The sequence below is a fragment of the Epinephelus moara genome, chromosome 7 (assembly GCF_006386435.1).
Source record: "Epinephelus moara isolate mb chromosome 7, YSFRI_EMoa_1.0, whole genome shotgun sequence".
In the NCBI taxonomy this organism is placed as follows: Eukaryota; Metazoa; Chordata; class Actinopteri; order Perciformes; family Serranidae; genus Epinephelus; species Epinephelus moara.
In genome coordinates, this window is record NC_065512.1 from 535,143 (window position 1) to 551,065 (window position 15,923).

Below are 15,923 nucleotides of genomic sequence, written 5' to 3' on the forward strand. Positions count from 1 at the left end.
GTAAATACTATTGTTTAAATTTCTTATATTTTCACGTATCTTTCCTCTCTTGCAAGGAGCACCTGTAACATAAATAATTTCCCCTCGGGGATCAATAAAGTATTTCTGATTCTGATTCTGATTCTGATCATCATCGTCATCATCACCGCTCAGATATTCTAGTGGAGGAAAAAGAGGCGAAACATAAAAGAGCCGGCTGTTACTGTCTCATCGACCTCTCAGACAGACAAGCTGCTGAGGGCTCTGACACAGAGCCCTCAGCAGCTCTCAGCCTCAGTCAGCAGCTCTCAGCCTCAGTCAGCAGCTCTCAGCCTCAGTCTGCAGCTCTCAGCCTCAGTCAGTAGCTCTCAGCCTCAGTCAGCAGCTCTCAGCCTCAGTCAGCAGCTCTCAGCCTCAGTCAGCAGCTCTCAGCCTCAGTCATCCTCCATGACACTCGACCATTGTTCCATCAGCTCTTGAGTTGTTGTACTGCGTACTTTTACACGCTGCCCCTCGCACACGCTGATTCAGAGCTTCCCAAACAGGCTCAGAGGGTGACACATCTGGTGAGTCTGCAGGTCGTACAAGACTTCCAGGAGTTGTGCACAGATCCTCACAACGTGCATTACCATGAGGCAATAAGGTGTCATGGCGGCAGATGAATGACGTGACGATGGGTCTCAGGATCTCCTCACAGTATCTCTGTGCATTCAAATATATTTCTGCTCTCAGATGTTTCTGCAGGTGAACACACTGGATGTGGAGGCTCTGAGGTGAGGACACTGGATGTGGAGGCTCTGAGGTGAGGACACTGGATGTGGAGGCTCTGAGGTGAGGTCACTGGATGTGGAGGCTCTGAGGTGAGGACACTGGATGTGGAGGCTCTGAGGTGAGTACACTGGATGTGGAGGCTCTGAGGTGAGGTCACTGGATGTGGAGGCTCTGAGGTGAGGTCACTGGATGTGGAGGCTCTGAGGTGAGTACACTGGATGTGGAGGCTCTGAGGTGAGGTCACTGGATGTGGAGGCTCTGAGGTGAGGTCACTGGATGTGGAGGCTCTGAGGTGAGTACACTGGATGTGGAGGCTCTGAGGTGAGGTCACTGGATGTGGAGGCTCTGAGCTGGTGTGGCTGCATGAGGTCTGTGGTGTGAGGCTGGTTGGATGTGCTGCCAAATTAAGTGTTAAGACACTGGAGACGCCTTGTGGTTATAAAATGAGCGTTCAGTTCAGGGGCAACAGCTCTGTTGGACATTCTTGTGGTCAGCAAGCCAACAGCACGCTCCCTAAAACTTATGATATCTGTGTCACTGTGTTGTGTGATCAAACTGTATATGTTCGATTAGTGGTTCCCAGATTCCTCCTCAGTCATCAGTGAAAACTATCACAGCTGAACAGTGATGAAACTCAAACTTGTTTATTCCTCCAAGAGTGTACTGCTGATGAGTAATCTTGTTAGTGGGCGTCCAGAGGTTACAGACTGACTCAAGAGGCACCAGCAGACTCGTGCACGTTGCCAGGGTGAGCTATGAGAGCAGCGTCCGGGCCCCATCAAGTCATTCCTGAATTAAAGGCAGCCGAGTCGAGCCATGTGACCTACATATGAGGGATTAACACAGCGAAGAAGCTCTGTCTTATCACTCCGCAGGCAGCACGCTGGAGTTTGGGTTGAAGGGACGTCTGTGTGTCTAAAGTATTGTGATTCAGAAATGAAATTTAATTTCTGGGAGAAAGCCGGAGCATCGTAGAATGAGACTGTATTAAAATGTGCAGGCCTTCAGACAGAGGGAATTAAACCTGCTGACCCAGGACGAGAAGACTCTTTAAAGAGGCAGTGATGAGGTCGTTAGTTCACAGCTGCTTCACTGTCACAACCAAAAAGTCATTTTCTGGTCTCAGCCTCAGCTCATTAAAACATTTAACAGAATCCATCACTGTGTGACAGTCTTCAGTCTGAGTGACACACAGATGGGTCGGGGTCACAGACGGTTCCTCCTGTGCAGGTTTATTGAGTTCCAACAACACATTGGTTTCATTTCCTACAGAGATTTTCAAACCTGCCTCGATGAAGCTTGCTGGTAAAACAAAGCACCTGAGTTTGTCTCAAAATAAGATCTTTTAAAGTGTGAAACTTCCTTATATTAAACCTTTCTGACACCAACATGGAGCAGCTGCTTCTAACTCAACTGTTGTAACTCTGTGTGAACACACGTCCTTCTGATCGACCTCAATCACACGATGTCTCTGTGAGATGTTAATGTTCGTTCTGCTGCTTCATGAACACAGATATTATATTTACTGTTAGTTTACTGAAGTTATTTTGACACAGAGAGCGACAGAACACACACAGAAAAACCTCCTGTGAGAGGTCTGCACACAGTGATGTCTCTGTAAAAACACCACTTTATGTGGCACTATAGTGGCAGGGAACACAGCGATGTCTCTGTAAAAACACCACTTTATGTGGCACTATAGTGGCAGGGAACACAGCGACGTCTCTGTAAAAACACCACTTCATGTGGCACTATAGTGGCAGGGAACACAGCGACGTCTCTGTAAAAACACCACTTTATGTGGCACTATAGTGGCAGGGAACACAGCGATGCCTTGATCAGAAAAAACACTTTTCATGGCACTGTCCCGGGCCAGCAGGAAACACACCATAGTTTGGGTGAAAACAACCTGTTTTGTTGTTTGCTGGTCTCAAACAGAGGTCAGCAGCTCAGCAGGTGTCTGGCCTCAGTGTCACATGGTCAGGGGTCAGGTAAAGATCCTGGTGTAGGTTAACATGATCACTTGAAACATGGAGCATGAAACCTCATGAAAACAGGGTCACCACATAGACAGGTCCACATTATTCACACACACATCCTTGTCTCTCCTTTTAGAGGCTCACTGCCTGTTAACACAAAGTGTTAGCGCCCTCTGCAGTCTGCAGCAGAGTGTAGTGTGTATAATGAAGACAGATATCTGAAGCAGCTCCACTGCTGGAAACAAACATCTTTCAGACTCATGATATAGAACGTCTTGTTAGCTCAGCAGCAAAGTTGGCCTCAGCCACAGGCTCTGTAGAACCACTGTAGCATTGTGTCTGCTGTGACCTTATTCCACGTACTGACAGGATTAACTGCACTTTGCTGACACGGAGAACACACACACACCCAGCGCTCTGACAGAGGCAATGTGAGGTGGCCATCATGTGCACGAACACACACACACACACACACTGGATATAAGTTCTGCACCAACACAAATATCAGTCTGTGGAAACGTCCTGTGAGCCACTTCAACGCTGCGCCTCTGGATTATTCCTGAGAGCAAACATCTGCCGAGCTCTGGCATCCTGTTATCGCCAAGCTCAGGGGTCGGCCCGCAAAACGTTCAGGCCTCCGCTCAGCGAGCACGCAGGGAAACATCTGTCCATGTGCATGTATATGTGCAGCACACCATCTGTGAGACTCAACTATACACCAGCATCTCTGTGTGTGTTACAGTGGTGACTCACACACACACACACACACACACACACACACACACACACACACACACACACAGACCTCCTCCAATACATTCTGTCCGCTTACAACAAAGTCATGTTCTCTCCTTTTCACTTCCTGTTCCCTTAAATGGACTGATGTGTATGAGGTCATCCCTCAGACTGATGCTCATCCTCCTTTAACCCTAATACTTAAAGTCAATCCGCGGTGGACTCTCCCTCCACTTAGACGCCTGAAAACATATTTGGTGCATCAGCTTGTCTCCTGAGCGATGGGCTCATTATCTGTAAACTCAGATCGTCTCTGTTCGTGCTTCAGCTGTCCTCGCCGCTCTGAGGTGGGTGCACAGAGATTAGCAATATTTGAGTCACAATCAGATGACAGTCGTGGGGTTGTTTGCTGATGTTGCCAGCACAGTCAATCAAATATCATCAAACCGCACCCACACAGTCCTGATGAAGCACGTTAAGTCTGTCAGACTGTTTGTGTCCAAACTGGAGCTCTGAGTCTTCCTCACTTTGTCATGAAGATGGAGGAAGACGGTACTTGAGATTTGAAAAGTTTTCAATGCAGCACATTACCTAACACTGCAGACCAATGTGACGGACGCCTCGTCTTTGAATCTGAGCCATATGTTCTTCTTTTGTCCCAGACTGCATCATCTTGATCTTAATAAAGGTTCAGATACAGATGGATCCCTTTATTTCTATATTTGAGATATTATCTAAACAACTCCACATTAACTCTCCACAGTCACAAATATTAGCATTCACCTCCCTTTTGGCAAAACGTCACATTTTACTCCTGTGGAAATCTCCTAAACCCAATCTACATATATCACGACTCAACTAACACAGCTAATACACACATTAAACACACGTTAAACACACATTAAACACACGTGAAACACACGTGAATCACACGTGAAACGTGGCTTAATAATGACATTAAATAAAAGTAAAAATTATAACTCACAAGGTTCACAGACAAAACATTTGTCTCCGTCACTCATGAACAGTGAGCAGACTTCTCCTCTACTCACATGAATCAAATGCAGTCTTGTGGAGGTTTTATTGTAATTTATGTTTGTTTGTTTTTTAATCTGTGAAATAAAAGTAAATCAAAGTTTGGTTTCCGATGAAGGAAAAGTGTTTTAAGTTTACAGAAATGACCAAGATGTCTGTGATGGTTTATTCAGCTGTAACTCGACACCACCTGTCCATTTAAGGCAGAAAAAACTAAATATGTGTTTTTGATTTTGGGGCGAACTGTCCCTTTAAATTCATCTTCCCATTCAGGAGACAAACGAACGGATGAGGCTGAATAACTTCCGTCCAGGCGTCAGCTCTGCACCATATAAGCACAGAGCTAAGATGAAGACGTGACGTCCTGTTAAAGCTCCTGTAAACTGTTTCTAAGGAGCGAGACATCGACACGTTGTGATGAATAAATGAATCTGATAAAAGGCTGCGTTCTTCTTCTTCTTCTTTCATGACTGTAAAAAATGTGTACTTTCACTGAAGAGGAGCAGGAGGAGGAGGAGGAGGAGGAGGAGGAACAGCTTCCTGCTCATCAACCTGCTGGGCTTGACCCCTGTTGTTGAAGGGTGGCTGTTACTATGGATACAAGAGGGAATCAAAGAGAACCCACTGCTCCTCTTCTCACCTGATGACGATCACACCGGTGATGACACAAATCACAGCGGGGGTGTTCAAGAAATCTGTGAGCGTGTGATGAGGAGAAGGACTGAGGAAGATATTTGATGTGCACATTTCTCTGACCTCACTTTCTTTTTTTCTTTGATTTCTTTGTTTGTCTGTTTCATTTTTTTCATCTGTCGTTTTTCTGCCTTCCTTCCTGCGAGCCGCGTAATTACTGCCCGCTGATTTCATGCCGTGGGCATTCAATAATTAATGGGTGATGTCAACAGGTTGAACATACAGTGCATTCACTGGAGTGTAATTAAAACACAAAGCCATGAAGAACTGTGAAGGAGCGTTGTGTTCATGCTGCTCTGTGCTCTCACCGTCTGAGCTCAACAGGCTCAGCTTTAAATGAAAGATTAGACTGAATGTTTCCTTAAAATCAGTGTGACCTTCAAAACCTCAGGACTCTGCTCACACAGTAACACCTCAGACACAAAGTGACCTACATGTGAGAGAAGACGCAGCAGCCGCAGACCTGGGAACTGGAGACCGTCATAAATCACATCTGCTGTTTAGATTTGACAACTTGTCATGTGCTTTTATTGCGCGCCCACGTTAAAGAAGCTGCGACCTGATTCACTGTGATCTGATGTTACTGCGTCTCCCTGCTGAGACACACGACGGAGGAGTTGGAGGTCAGGTGTGGAGAGGTGGAGACAGTGAGAGAGGCATCGATGAAGAATGAGAGGGCGTTTGGGACAAAGGTAGCCGATGACGAAGTGTCCTTGTGCCGCTGAATGTCCTCTGCAGCCTCAGTTCCCTTGGTAACTCGTTAGCAGGATGTCAACGTCCACAGGAAGTCCCCGCTGTATTACCTCTGCATTCTGGATTACAGGAGGGACATTATACTGGGAACCAGTCGGAATCTGTTTCACAGTGACACATATAAAGGAGGCGGAGCATTCAGACGGCCCTGCCTCACCCCGACCTCATGAATTATACATCAGCTGAGCTGGCTGATACAATTCCTGAAACTACAGCGGAGGCCGACGTCTGATGTCATCGTCCTTTTGTTCACTTTTCACTCGACATTTAAATCAATCGGACGATTCCTGGACCCGGCTCGGGGCTAAGCCTAAAACCCTGGTCAGCTCCACTCCGTCCCATCACAAGCCTTGGACTTTGGTCGGTGCCGGCGGCGGGAGAGGGAGGTGCTCCTCTCATGCACCTCCTCGCTGTGACATCCAGCTGGAGAACAAATTTGACATTTTACGCGAATTCTGTCCTGTGGATGCAGAGTCCCAGCCTCCTCCTTCATCTCCTCTGATGCCCCGTGGGTCCCACAGCTCCCCGATGCACCAGAGTCCTCCACTGGCCGTACCTGATCGCTCCTCTCGTCGCCGCTCCACTCCGTTCTTCACACCGGCGCCGCAGCGGTCTCCTGTCCTCACCTCTCCATCCACTCACTCATCCCCAGCGCACCTCTCTCCACCGACCAGTCTTTCCCCATCCTCGGCTGTCCGGTCCGCCGTGGGCCAGCACAGTAAACGTCCAGAGATGACCACACTGATTATCGGCGACTCTGTAATCAGAAATGTCCGTTTTTTCAACGCCACCACTCTCTGTCTTCCCGGTGCCACAATTCCCGACATCTTGAAAAAGCTCCAGGACATCCTGCCTTCACTCCCGGCCTCCATACATCGTGTCATTGTACATGGGGGAATTAACGATTCCTCTCGGCGGCATTCAGAGCTGACCAAAGTCCATTTTTCCAACCTGTTTAAATTTCTAAAACAATCCGGCAAATCCATCTTTATTTCTGGTCCCACTGCCCCTCTGTCTCACGGCTCCGAGCGTTTCAGCAGAGTCCTCTATCTCAACCACTATCTACAATCCGCATGCAGGTCCCACGGTGTAACTTTCATTGAAAACTTCCACCTCTTCTGGAAGCGCGCATCTCTCCTCAAGACCGACGGCATTCACCCAAACAAACAGGGCTCCCAGCTGTTAGCAATCAACATCCAACTGGCTGTGCACTACGCCCCTCGTGAATGACTGTTTTCATCTGACGTCACACACACACCTGGCCCCTCCTCTTCTACCTCTACGGTGTCACTACAGCCAACTGCTTCACTTCACTCGGTCATTGATTGTACCCCAATAACTCCACCTTGTGGCCTGGCGCCCTTAACTACACACTGCTCTCAAGTAACTCCACTTCCTATTCAGACCATATTAACTACCAGGCCTGCCAGACCCCACAGATCTAGAGGTGTTAACCCCCGGAATCACAGAGTTATCACTGTTTCATCAGAAAAAATGGCTGTTGTCCCCTGTGATATCAATGTTAAAATGGCATTGATCAATGCAAGATCACTCTCAAACAAATCTTTTATTTTCAATGACATTGTTACTTCCTCTAACCTGGACTTTTTATTCCTGACGGAAACTTGGGTGAGATGTGATGAACAGAGTCAGCTGATTGAACTTTGCCCTCCAAACTACAAATTTATTAGCTTCCCAAGATCTCATAGCCGTGGTGGTGGTCTAGCTGTTGTTTTTAGGAGCCACTACAATTGCAGCTCTGTCCATTTTGGTGCTTTCTCCACTTTTGAAATACTTGCTTTTAAGATTATCTGTACTACAAGCTCTGTTCTCTCTATCATTATTTACCGTCCACCAAAATGTAAACATGGGTTCCTTGAGGAGTTCTCTGAACTATTATCCACAATTTCCACCGAGTTTGATTATATCATCATTTCAGGGGACTTTAATTTTCATGTAGACAATCCAAATGATCATGATTCAACAGAGTTCATAAACCTATTACAGGCTTTTGATTTCTCTCAGCATGTGTCTGGCCCCACTCACAACCGAGGCCATACCCTGGATCTGATTATTGGAAAGGGACTCAATATTACAATCACCTCAATCAAGGATATCACCATATCAGATCATTTTTGTATTTATTTTGATGCCTCATTTACACCACAAAAAGTATTAGGGATGCGGACAGTAAAAAAACGCTATATTGGTGCTGATACCGCTAAATCTTTCACTGAATCCTTTACCACATCCATGTCACATCTGGCTCTGTCTATATCTATGTCCCCAGATGTCCTGGTAGACAACTTCAATCTGAGAGTGACAAACCTCATTGACAATATTGCACCCCTGAAAACAAAAACAATCTCTGGAAAACAAAAGGCTCCTTGGATAAATGATACTTTTGTGAAACAACTAAAAAAAGAAAGTAGACGAGCAGAGCGCAAATGGAGAAAAAACAAGCTTCAAATTCACTATGACATCTACAAATCCTGCCTCTCCAACTATAACAAGGCAATAAAAACCACCAGACAATCATTTTTCACCGATATCATAAATAATAATTTGAACAATGCACAAGTACTGTTCTCTACCGTTGATCGGCTCTTAAATTCATCTTTTTCTACCCACCCAAACTTACTCTCCACTACAAAATGTGAGGAATTTGCAACATTTTTTAATAGCAAAATTACCACAATCAGAAAAAATATAAGCTCCTTGAGCCTTGGCAAAGATGTGTTACCTACTTATATGAATAGAACCTCTGATATGTCATATTTTGCTCCTGTGGACTCTACAACCCTTGCAGATGCTGTGCATCAGCTCAAGTCCTCCACCTGTTGCCTGGATCCAATTCCGACTAGCTTTTTTAAAACTACTTTTAGCTGTTTAAGCACAGAGGTACTACAAATTGTTAATTGCTCCCTCCAGTCTGGTGTTTTCCCAAGTGCTCTTAAAACTGCTGTTATAAAACCATTGTTGAAAAAGAACAGTCTAGATCCCTCAGTTTTAAGCAACTATAGACCAATCTCAAATCTCCCTTTTCTTAGCAAGATCCTTGAAAAAATTGTGTACAGTCAACTGAATGATTACCTGATAACAAATGACCTATTTGATGTTTTTCAGTCTGGTTTTAGATCTCACCACAGCACAGAAACTGCCCTTATTAAAGTTTTAAATGATCTCCACTTAAACATGGACACTGGCAAGCTCTCAATCCTCATACTCCTAGATCTCAGTGCCGCGTTCGACACTGTCGATCATGGGATCTTACTTGACAGACTGCATAACTGGGTGGGACTTTCCGGTCCTGTCCTAAACTGGCTCACTACCTACCTACAAGACAGGGATTTCTTTATGTCCATCGATAATTATGCATCTGACAAAGTTGCTGTGACCTGTGGGGTCCCACAGGGCTCAATCCTTGGTCCACTCCTGTTTAATTTATACATGCTTCCGCTTGGGCACATTATACAGAAACATAATATACAATACCATAATTATGCAGATGATACACAACTCTATATCTCCCTCTCTCCTGATGATTTGAGCCCTGTGGAAACACTACTCAAATGCATCGATGACACTAATACATGGATGAACCAAAATTTCCTCCAGCTAAACAATGATAAAACAGAAATCATTATCATAGGTCCAAAAGCAAAAAGACAGGAAGTCTCTGCCATTCTTCGTTCATCTGCTCTCAAGTGCAATGAACATGCCAGAAATCTTGGTGTTGTCATCGATGCTGATCTTAACTTTCACTTTCACATTAACAATGTCACAAGATCATCCTTCTTCCATTTGAAAAACATCTAAAAAATCCGAGACTTTCTGACAAATTCAGATGCTGAAAAACTGGTTCATGCATTTGTAACAAGCAGACTCGATTATTGCAATAGCCTCTTTTCCAGACTCCCTCAAAAATCCATCAAACGACTGCAACTTATTCAAAATGCTGCTGCACGTATTTTAACCAGAACTAAGAAATATACACACATCACCCCAGTTCTTCAGTCCTTACACTGGCTCCCATTGAAGGCCAGAATTGAATTTAAAATTCTTCTTATTGCCTATAAGGCACTGAATGGCCTTGCCCCTAATTATATTAAAGAATTACTTGTGCCATATGAGCCAATGAGAACTCTCAGGTCATCAGCTAATGGTCTTCTCGTTGTTCCCCGTGTGCGCACTAAAGCTGGAGAGGCAGCATTTAGCTGCTATGCTCCTAGCAGATGGAATGCCCTTCCAGGTAATGTCAGAAATGCGCCAACACTGAGCTCTTTTAAAAGTAAACTTAAGACTTCTCTTTACTGCTGTTTTTAACTAGCCTGTTATTTTTTATTTATTTATTTTTTTTTTTTTTTATCACTAAATACTAGAATCACTATGCACTTTAAATAAGATGCATCCATGTATGCTTGCATACATTCATGTTCTTGTTTGTTGTCTGTCTGCGTGCTTGTAAATATGTGCTCATATTTTATGTTTTTATACATGTTTTTTTTGTGAAGCACATTGTGTTGCTTTCTGTATGAAATGTGCTTTATAAATAAATCTTCTTCTTCTTAAATCTTCTTCTGTAACAAAACTTTCTCAAGTCGCTCAGACAGATGAAGAAGACGTCCCGAGATGTGTTCACAGTTCACCGTCAGTGCTGGGGTCGTTATCATGCATCAGACTAATGGACAGACTTTCACAGAGCAAATCTGCAAACTCAGATAAGAGCCACTCTTAAAACGAACAAACCAAAAGTTTGACTGACATTCTGCGTCTTGCACACAATCACAAAAAACATGAAAACAAATGAAAACACAGATGTCTGTTTTTGCACATGAACCTTTCAGTCGGACTTTTTCAAAGTAATTTCAACTAGATGTTCAAATGCATGAAAAACTTGTGTTGCTCCAAACCAGCAGCTTCCAGGCTGAAAGATGAAGCCAACACATAAGTGCCTGAAACTACAGTTCCTCTAATGTCCACTAGGGGCTGGCTCCAGGAGCGAGTCAGTCCCCACAGCCCTCCATGTTAACATGTAGAAATAAACATGTTTACAGCCTGGTACAAAAAACATTTTGAGTGTCTTTCTGTAATTCCCCTTCATGACGACTGTACAGGAGTGAGCTCCTCTATAACTCACCTGTTTAAAGATTTAAAGTTACACATGATTAAGAGTGTGGTCGCCTCAAAAGACAGGTAGGTACTGCAGCTAGCGGCTAGCGCTAGCAGCTAGTGTAAGGCTTAGCTCCACCCTCTTGTCCAAATATGGTCACTTTTGCCTCCAAAAATCCAAGATGGTGACAGCTTCAAAACAGGAGTCCATGAACCGCTGGGTGACATCACGTTTGCAATGTTCATCATTTTTATACAGTGTGTGAGTTCAGCAGGAAGTTGAACTTTTTTGGCATCATGTGCCACTCATGGATTTATAAGGAGAGCCGCATACAGCGTTGATTCCTATGAGAGCTGCTCAGTGATGCATGAAGCCAAAAAGTTACATTTTACAGGTATAAAATGACCCAAATGTTCCTCATGGTTGGGCCCACAGAGCGAGCGCACTGGAGACTTTTGTTAGCCGCCTGGCTAACCTTTGATTTAGATCTCTGTTAACGTCAATGCGGATAAAATCATTTTTTCTTTTGTGGCTCTACTAGATCTTCAAAATGTTATCTGACTGAATGGATCAGATTCTGACAGTGAACAGACACTTCACAGAGGTTATGATGCTCAGACACGTTTACTCAGTGTGAGTCTGTGGCTAACAAAGGAATCACCTGACGGACCTGGAAGATGTAATTCCACAGTTTGGCCACTAAGTCAAATTGGCCTCAAAGTCTGGCGCTGTTCCTGGGGCGTGGTGACACTGAGCAACTTCCATAGGGATGAACGGGACCCCACTGTATCCAGGAAATCTGATTTTCACACGTTTTTTTGTTAAGTATTTATCATGTCCAAAAGAATTGGATAAACATCCCAGACGTGTGATGAGGCCTCCTGAGGGAGTCAAGTGTCCTACCTGTCTGAGGATGAAGCTGGTGGAGGTGGTGCTGCCGTCTGATCTCTTCAGCCGGCTGCGTCTGGAGTAGGTCCCTCTGTTGGCCTGCTGATGAACACACACACACACACACACACACACACACACACACACACACACACACACACACGCACATACACACAGATATAATATTTATTTTCTGCGTGTGTGATTGTGTTGTTGTTGGACTGAATCTATATTTATCCCTCCTTCTCTTCCACACTGACTCAAGGTCACCTTCCCTCCAGCAGCCCCATTAAAACCAGTTTCTCAGCCCCTGGCTGTTGACAGGACTCTCCTCCTCTCCTCCTCTCCTCCTCTCCACCTCTCTTCCTCTGCGACGGCTCGATTGAGTCTTTCACTGTTTAACAGACTCAAATCTGTCTCACACTTGCTCTGCAGGAACGTTGCTAAGCTGCACAGATGCACTCTGTGTGACCCAGTTTCATACTGGAGCCAATTTGTTTTACTGCTTGAGGAGAAAATGAGGTAACACTTCACCTGAGAGACGAGAGGAGGAGGAGGAGGAGGAGGAGGAGGAGGAGGAGGAGAATATGATAAATGACTGCTCTAACACTGTATGTGAGGCGTCCTGTCCTCCTGTGACATTGGAGAGCGTCTCAGGTAAATGATGGACCAGAAAACAGACACTGCAGCTTTAATGAACACATTCATCCAGAACTCATGTTTCTCATCCTCCATTACTCTGACATGAAACAGAAAAACTGTTTGTTTGTTCTGTCCAATCGAGACTCTCTGAAGATATTTAGTTTAGTTCTCTCCTCCTCATCTCTGTTGAGAGTTGCACATGCGTAGCACCAACTGTAAGGACAAAGTTTCTGAGCTGAGTTGGGTGGTGTTAGAGGATGTTTGCTTAGTTTGCTGCAGGTTTGAGAGCAGGGTCATTTTCAAAGGCACGTCAAGTCGTTATTTCAATCAATCAATCAATTTTATTTACAAAGCCCAATATCACAAATCACAATTTGCCTCACAGGGCTTTACAGCATACGACATCCCTCTGTCCTTAGGACCCTCACCTATTTGATAACCACTAATAAGTAAAACTATTTGTTTCAGGCCAAGAGAAAGGTTCCTTCCTGCAGGTAGAGTTATGACCCACCTGCCCGACTACCGAACACTGGATACTTCTTCCTGTGAGTACACTGTGTATATTTAATGTACAGTTGATTTTAATAGATGCATCCAAGCACAATATAACTTTAAAGAATATTATCCGCTCGACTTGCACCAGTAACATACAGTATGTCACTGAACTCTATCATATGGAGTACATGTTAAACACAGAGAGCGTGGATTTGATTCAGTTTCTGTTCTCGTGTTTTAAGGCCCAAAGACACCAAACTGACATCAGAGAACCAGCAGCAACAAAAGCTGGCTGTTGAGTCGCCTCATGTCGCTGGAGTCTCCCTCTAAAAGTTGCACCTGAACACACCACAGAGACTGCAGCCGACAGCCAATCAGCATGTTCTGCGCCTGCGTGAGAGGAAATAACTCTCCACAGCAGCAGGTGGCAGCCGTCATCTGTGTTCGTCATTCAGAAAGGAAACCAGAAGACCGACAGGACGGATTCAAGATGCTAGTTAGCCAGTTAGCACATTAAGAACACAGCCCAGAGTTGAACGATGATATTTACCAGTGAACAGTCACATGGATCATTATGAAACGTTTCAAACAAAGAGCTCAATAATTTGACCTATTATAACAAGTCTGTTTCGATGTCACGCCCTCTTGACCCTCACCATATGTTTACGTGCCTCACTTCTGTTTCTCTTCTCGTGCACTGAGCCAATCAGAGAGATTTCTCTCACCGACGGGCTCCACCCTCCCCAGCACCAACTCAACATGCTGCATCGGCTGAGATAAAGCTAGTAAGTGCTGACAAAGTCCGCTGAGGGCCAATGATTAGGGACACACTGCAAAGAACAGGGTAATTAGGGCAACAGACGCTCACCGATGGCCGACCATCAGCTCGATGTGTCAGGGTTCAGAGTCATGCTGAAGTCACAGCAGCTGGTATTGTTTTCAACTCGTGAGTGTGTCATCATAACCAAACGTGCTCCAGGTGACACCAAATGTCATGAGAACAACCACAGAAGGGCTGAATCCAAATGTCCAGACTTCACCACACTTGCAGACTCATGGACTTTGCAGGCGTGTTGCCGGGAGTCTGGGAGCGCCGAGGGCTCCAAATCCACAATTCATCCAGTCCACAAGGGGCCTACAGGGGACAGGCTGCAGACCTCAGCAGACCTCACTGATTTAATAACCCACAATTCACTGCAATACGAGCACGACATTGTAGGTTTCTTTTTCCAAACAACAAGGTCAGAAATAATATTCATCAACATCATGAAATCAGGATGCAGTGTATTACTGCAGCTGTAGGCTGTGCAGTGTAATGTGGAATATATGAAGGACAGAGAAGTGTCTGAGAAACAACAGCAGAAGACGTTGTGATGTCACTAACAGGCCTTCACAGTTTATTCAGTCACAGCTCCTCATTCATAAACATCTCTGTATGTGTCTGTTTGTCTGTCTGTCTGTCTGTCTGTCTGTGTGTTAGACAGAAAAACAGCCCTGAACATGAGGTTTATATCTTTTATCTGCAAGCTCAGAGGAGCCGACACAATACGAGCAGCAGGTACAATGATTGTAATCTTTGCTCAAACGTTTCCATGGCAACGAGTAAAACAGTCTCTAGGGCTGTCCATCAGCGGCTCACAGTCTCTGCTCTCACGGAGTTTACGTGATGACAGTGAACTCATCACAGTTCGTACGACTGAAGTCTGGAGGGAAGATCACAACTGGACCCCCAGCTACATCGTGCTGGCCCACAATCGACGGTGATCTGCAGCTGAAGTGATGTCACCACAAAACGGCCTCTGGTTTTATTATAATTACTGTATTTTGTTTGTGACCTCATTTGTTTGATGATTTATGTTGCGTTGCTGCTTTAAAGCTGATGTTTCCCTGTGGGATCAGAAAATCAATCTGCTCTGTGCGCCAGGACCATCAGGTGTAGAGCTGATCAATAATCAATAAGTCGATCCAGAGAAAATTAATCTACATGTGTTTTAAGAGTTTTCAGTCTGATGGGTGTAAAAAACTAAACATGGTCAACGATGATCCAAATGTCCTTCAGTGAGTGAATATTCCCCGTGTCTTCAAAATGTCATCAAAACATCATTAATCATAAATAAAGTTTGAACCATAAACTGTAAGTAGGTTTTGGATCTCGTCACCTCTCGTGTCCGATCGGCTGCAGACTGACTCGGCAGAGATGGCAGCCATCTTGTTTTTACTTGGATCAGTGTATTGTGGTGTCACTGCCACTAGATGGCACAAAAACGTGTCCACGATTGAGGACAGCAGGTCTGAGTGAAGCAGGATGAAGGAGAAGGTGCAGTAGACCCAGAAGGTGACGTCCTCATGTGAGGACACAGGAGGACATGAGAGGACACAGGAGGACATGTGAGGATACATGAAATATGTCATCACGTGAGGGGTGAGGGACCGCTGGCAAGCTTCCACGCCTCCGCTGTTTTGCTATTTTTGTTGTTTCATCTTGATTTATTGAAAGTTGTCTTGTATAAATATTGGACTTTAAACCCACCTGTTAGATTCGGCTTGTTCGACGTAACACTGTGACACTGAAACAGCAGTTCAACAGTCTCTACCTGTCCTCGCCACTTGTTAGCCAGAAGCTAGCTTTGACGGTTAACCCTATGGGCCCTAGGCGTTTTTGGGGTATTTTTTACTGCCTTTACTTCTAAGCTCATATCACAGTCATTATAAAGGCTACATACACATGCTATATCTTGTTGTTTTCCAGATTTGCCATCATTTCATGTCCTTCTATGTGCCTGTATTTTATATTAATTTTTATATCAATGAAAAAAACAAATCTGTGTGACTAAATTCTT

General features: G+C 44.7%; 1 protein-coding gene across 4 annotated transcripts in view; it reads right to left on the bottom strand.

Annotated features, from left to right (window-relative positions):
• The window catches only part of cacnb4a (calcium channel, voltage-dependent, beta 4a subunit), a 64,916-nt gene that overhangs the window by 46,491 nt on the left and 2,502 nt on the right, over positions 1-15,923 (bottom strand). For 2 of the 4 annotated variants that reach the window (XM_050049462.1, XM_050049460.1), the window contains exon 2: positions 11,962-12,045. In XM_050049462.1, coding sequence (XP_049905419.1) covers positions 11,962-12,045 — 84 coding nt within the window. Of the gene's footprint in view, positions 1-11,961; positions 12,049-15,923 lie in introns of all 4 variants that reach the window. The other 2 variants (XM_050049461.1, XM_050049459.1) reach the window with 1 other exon arrangement.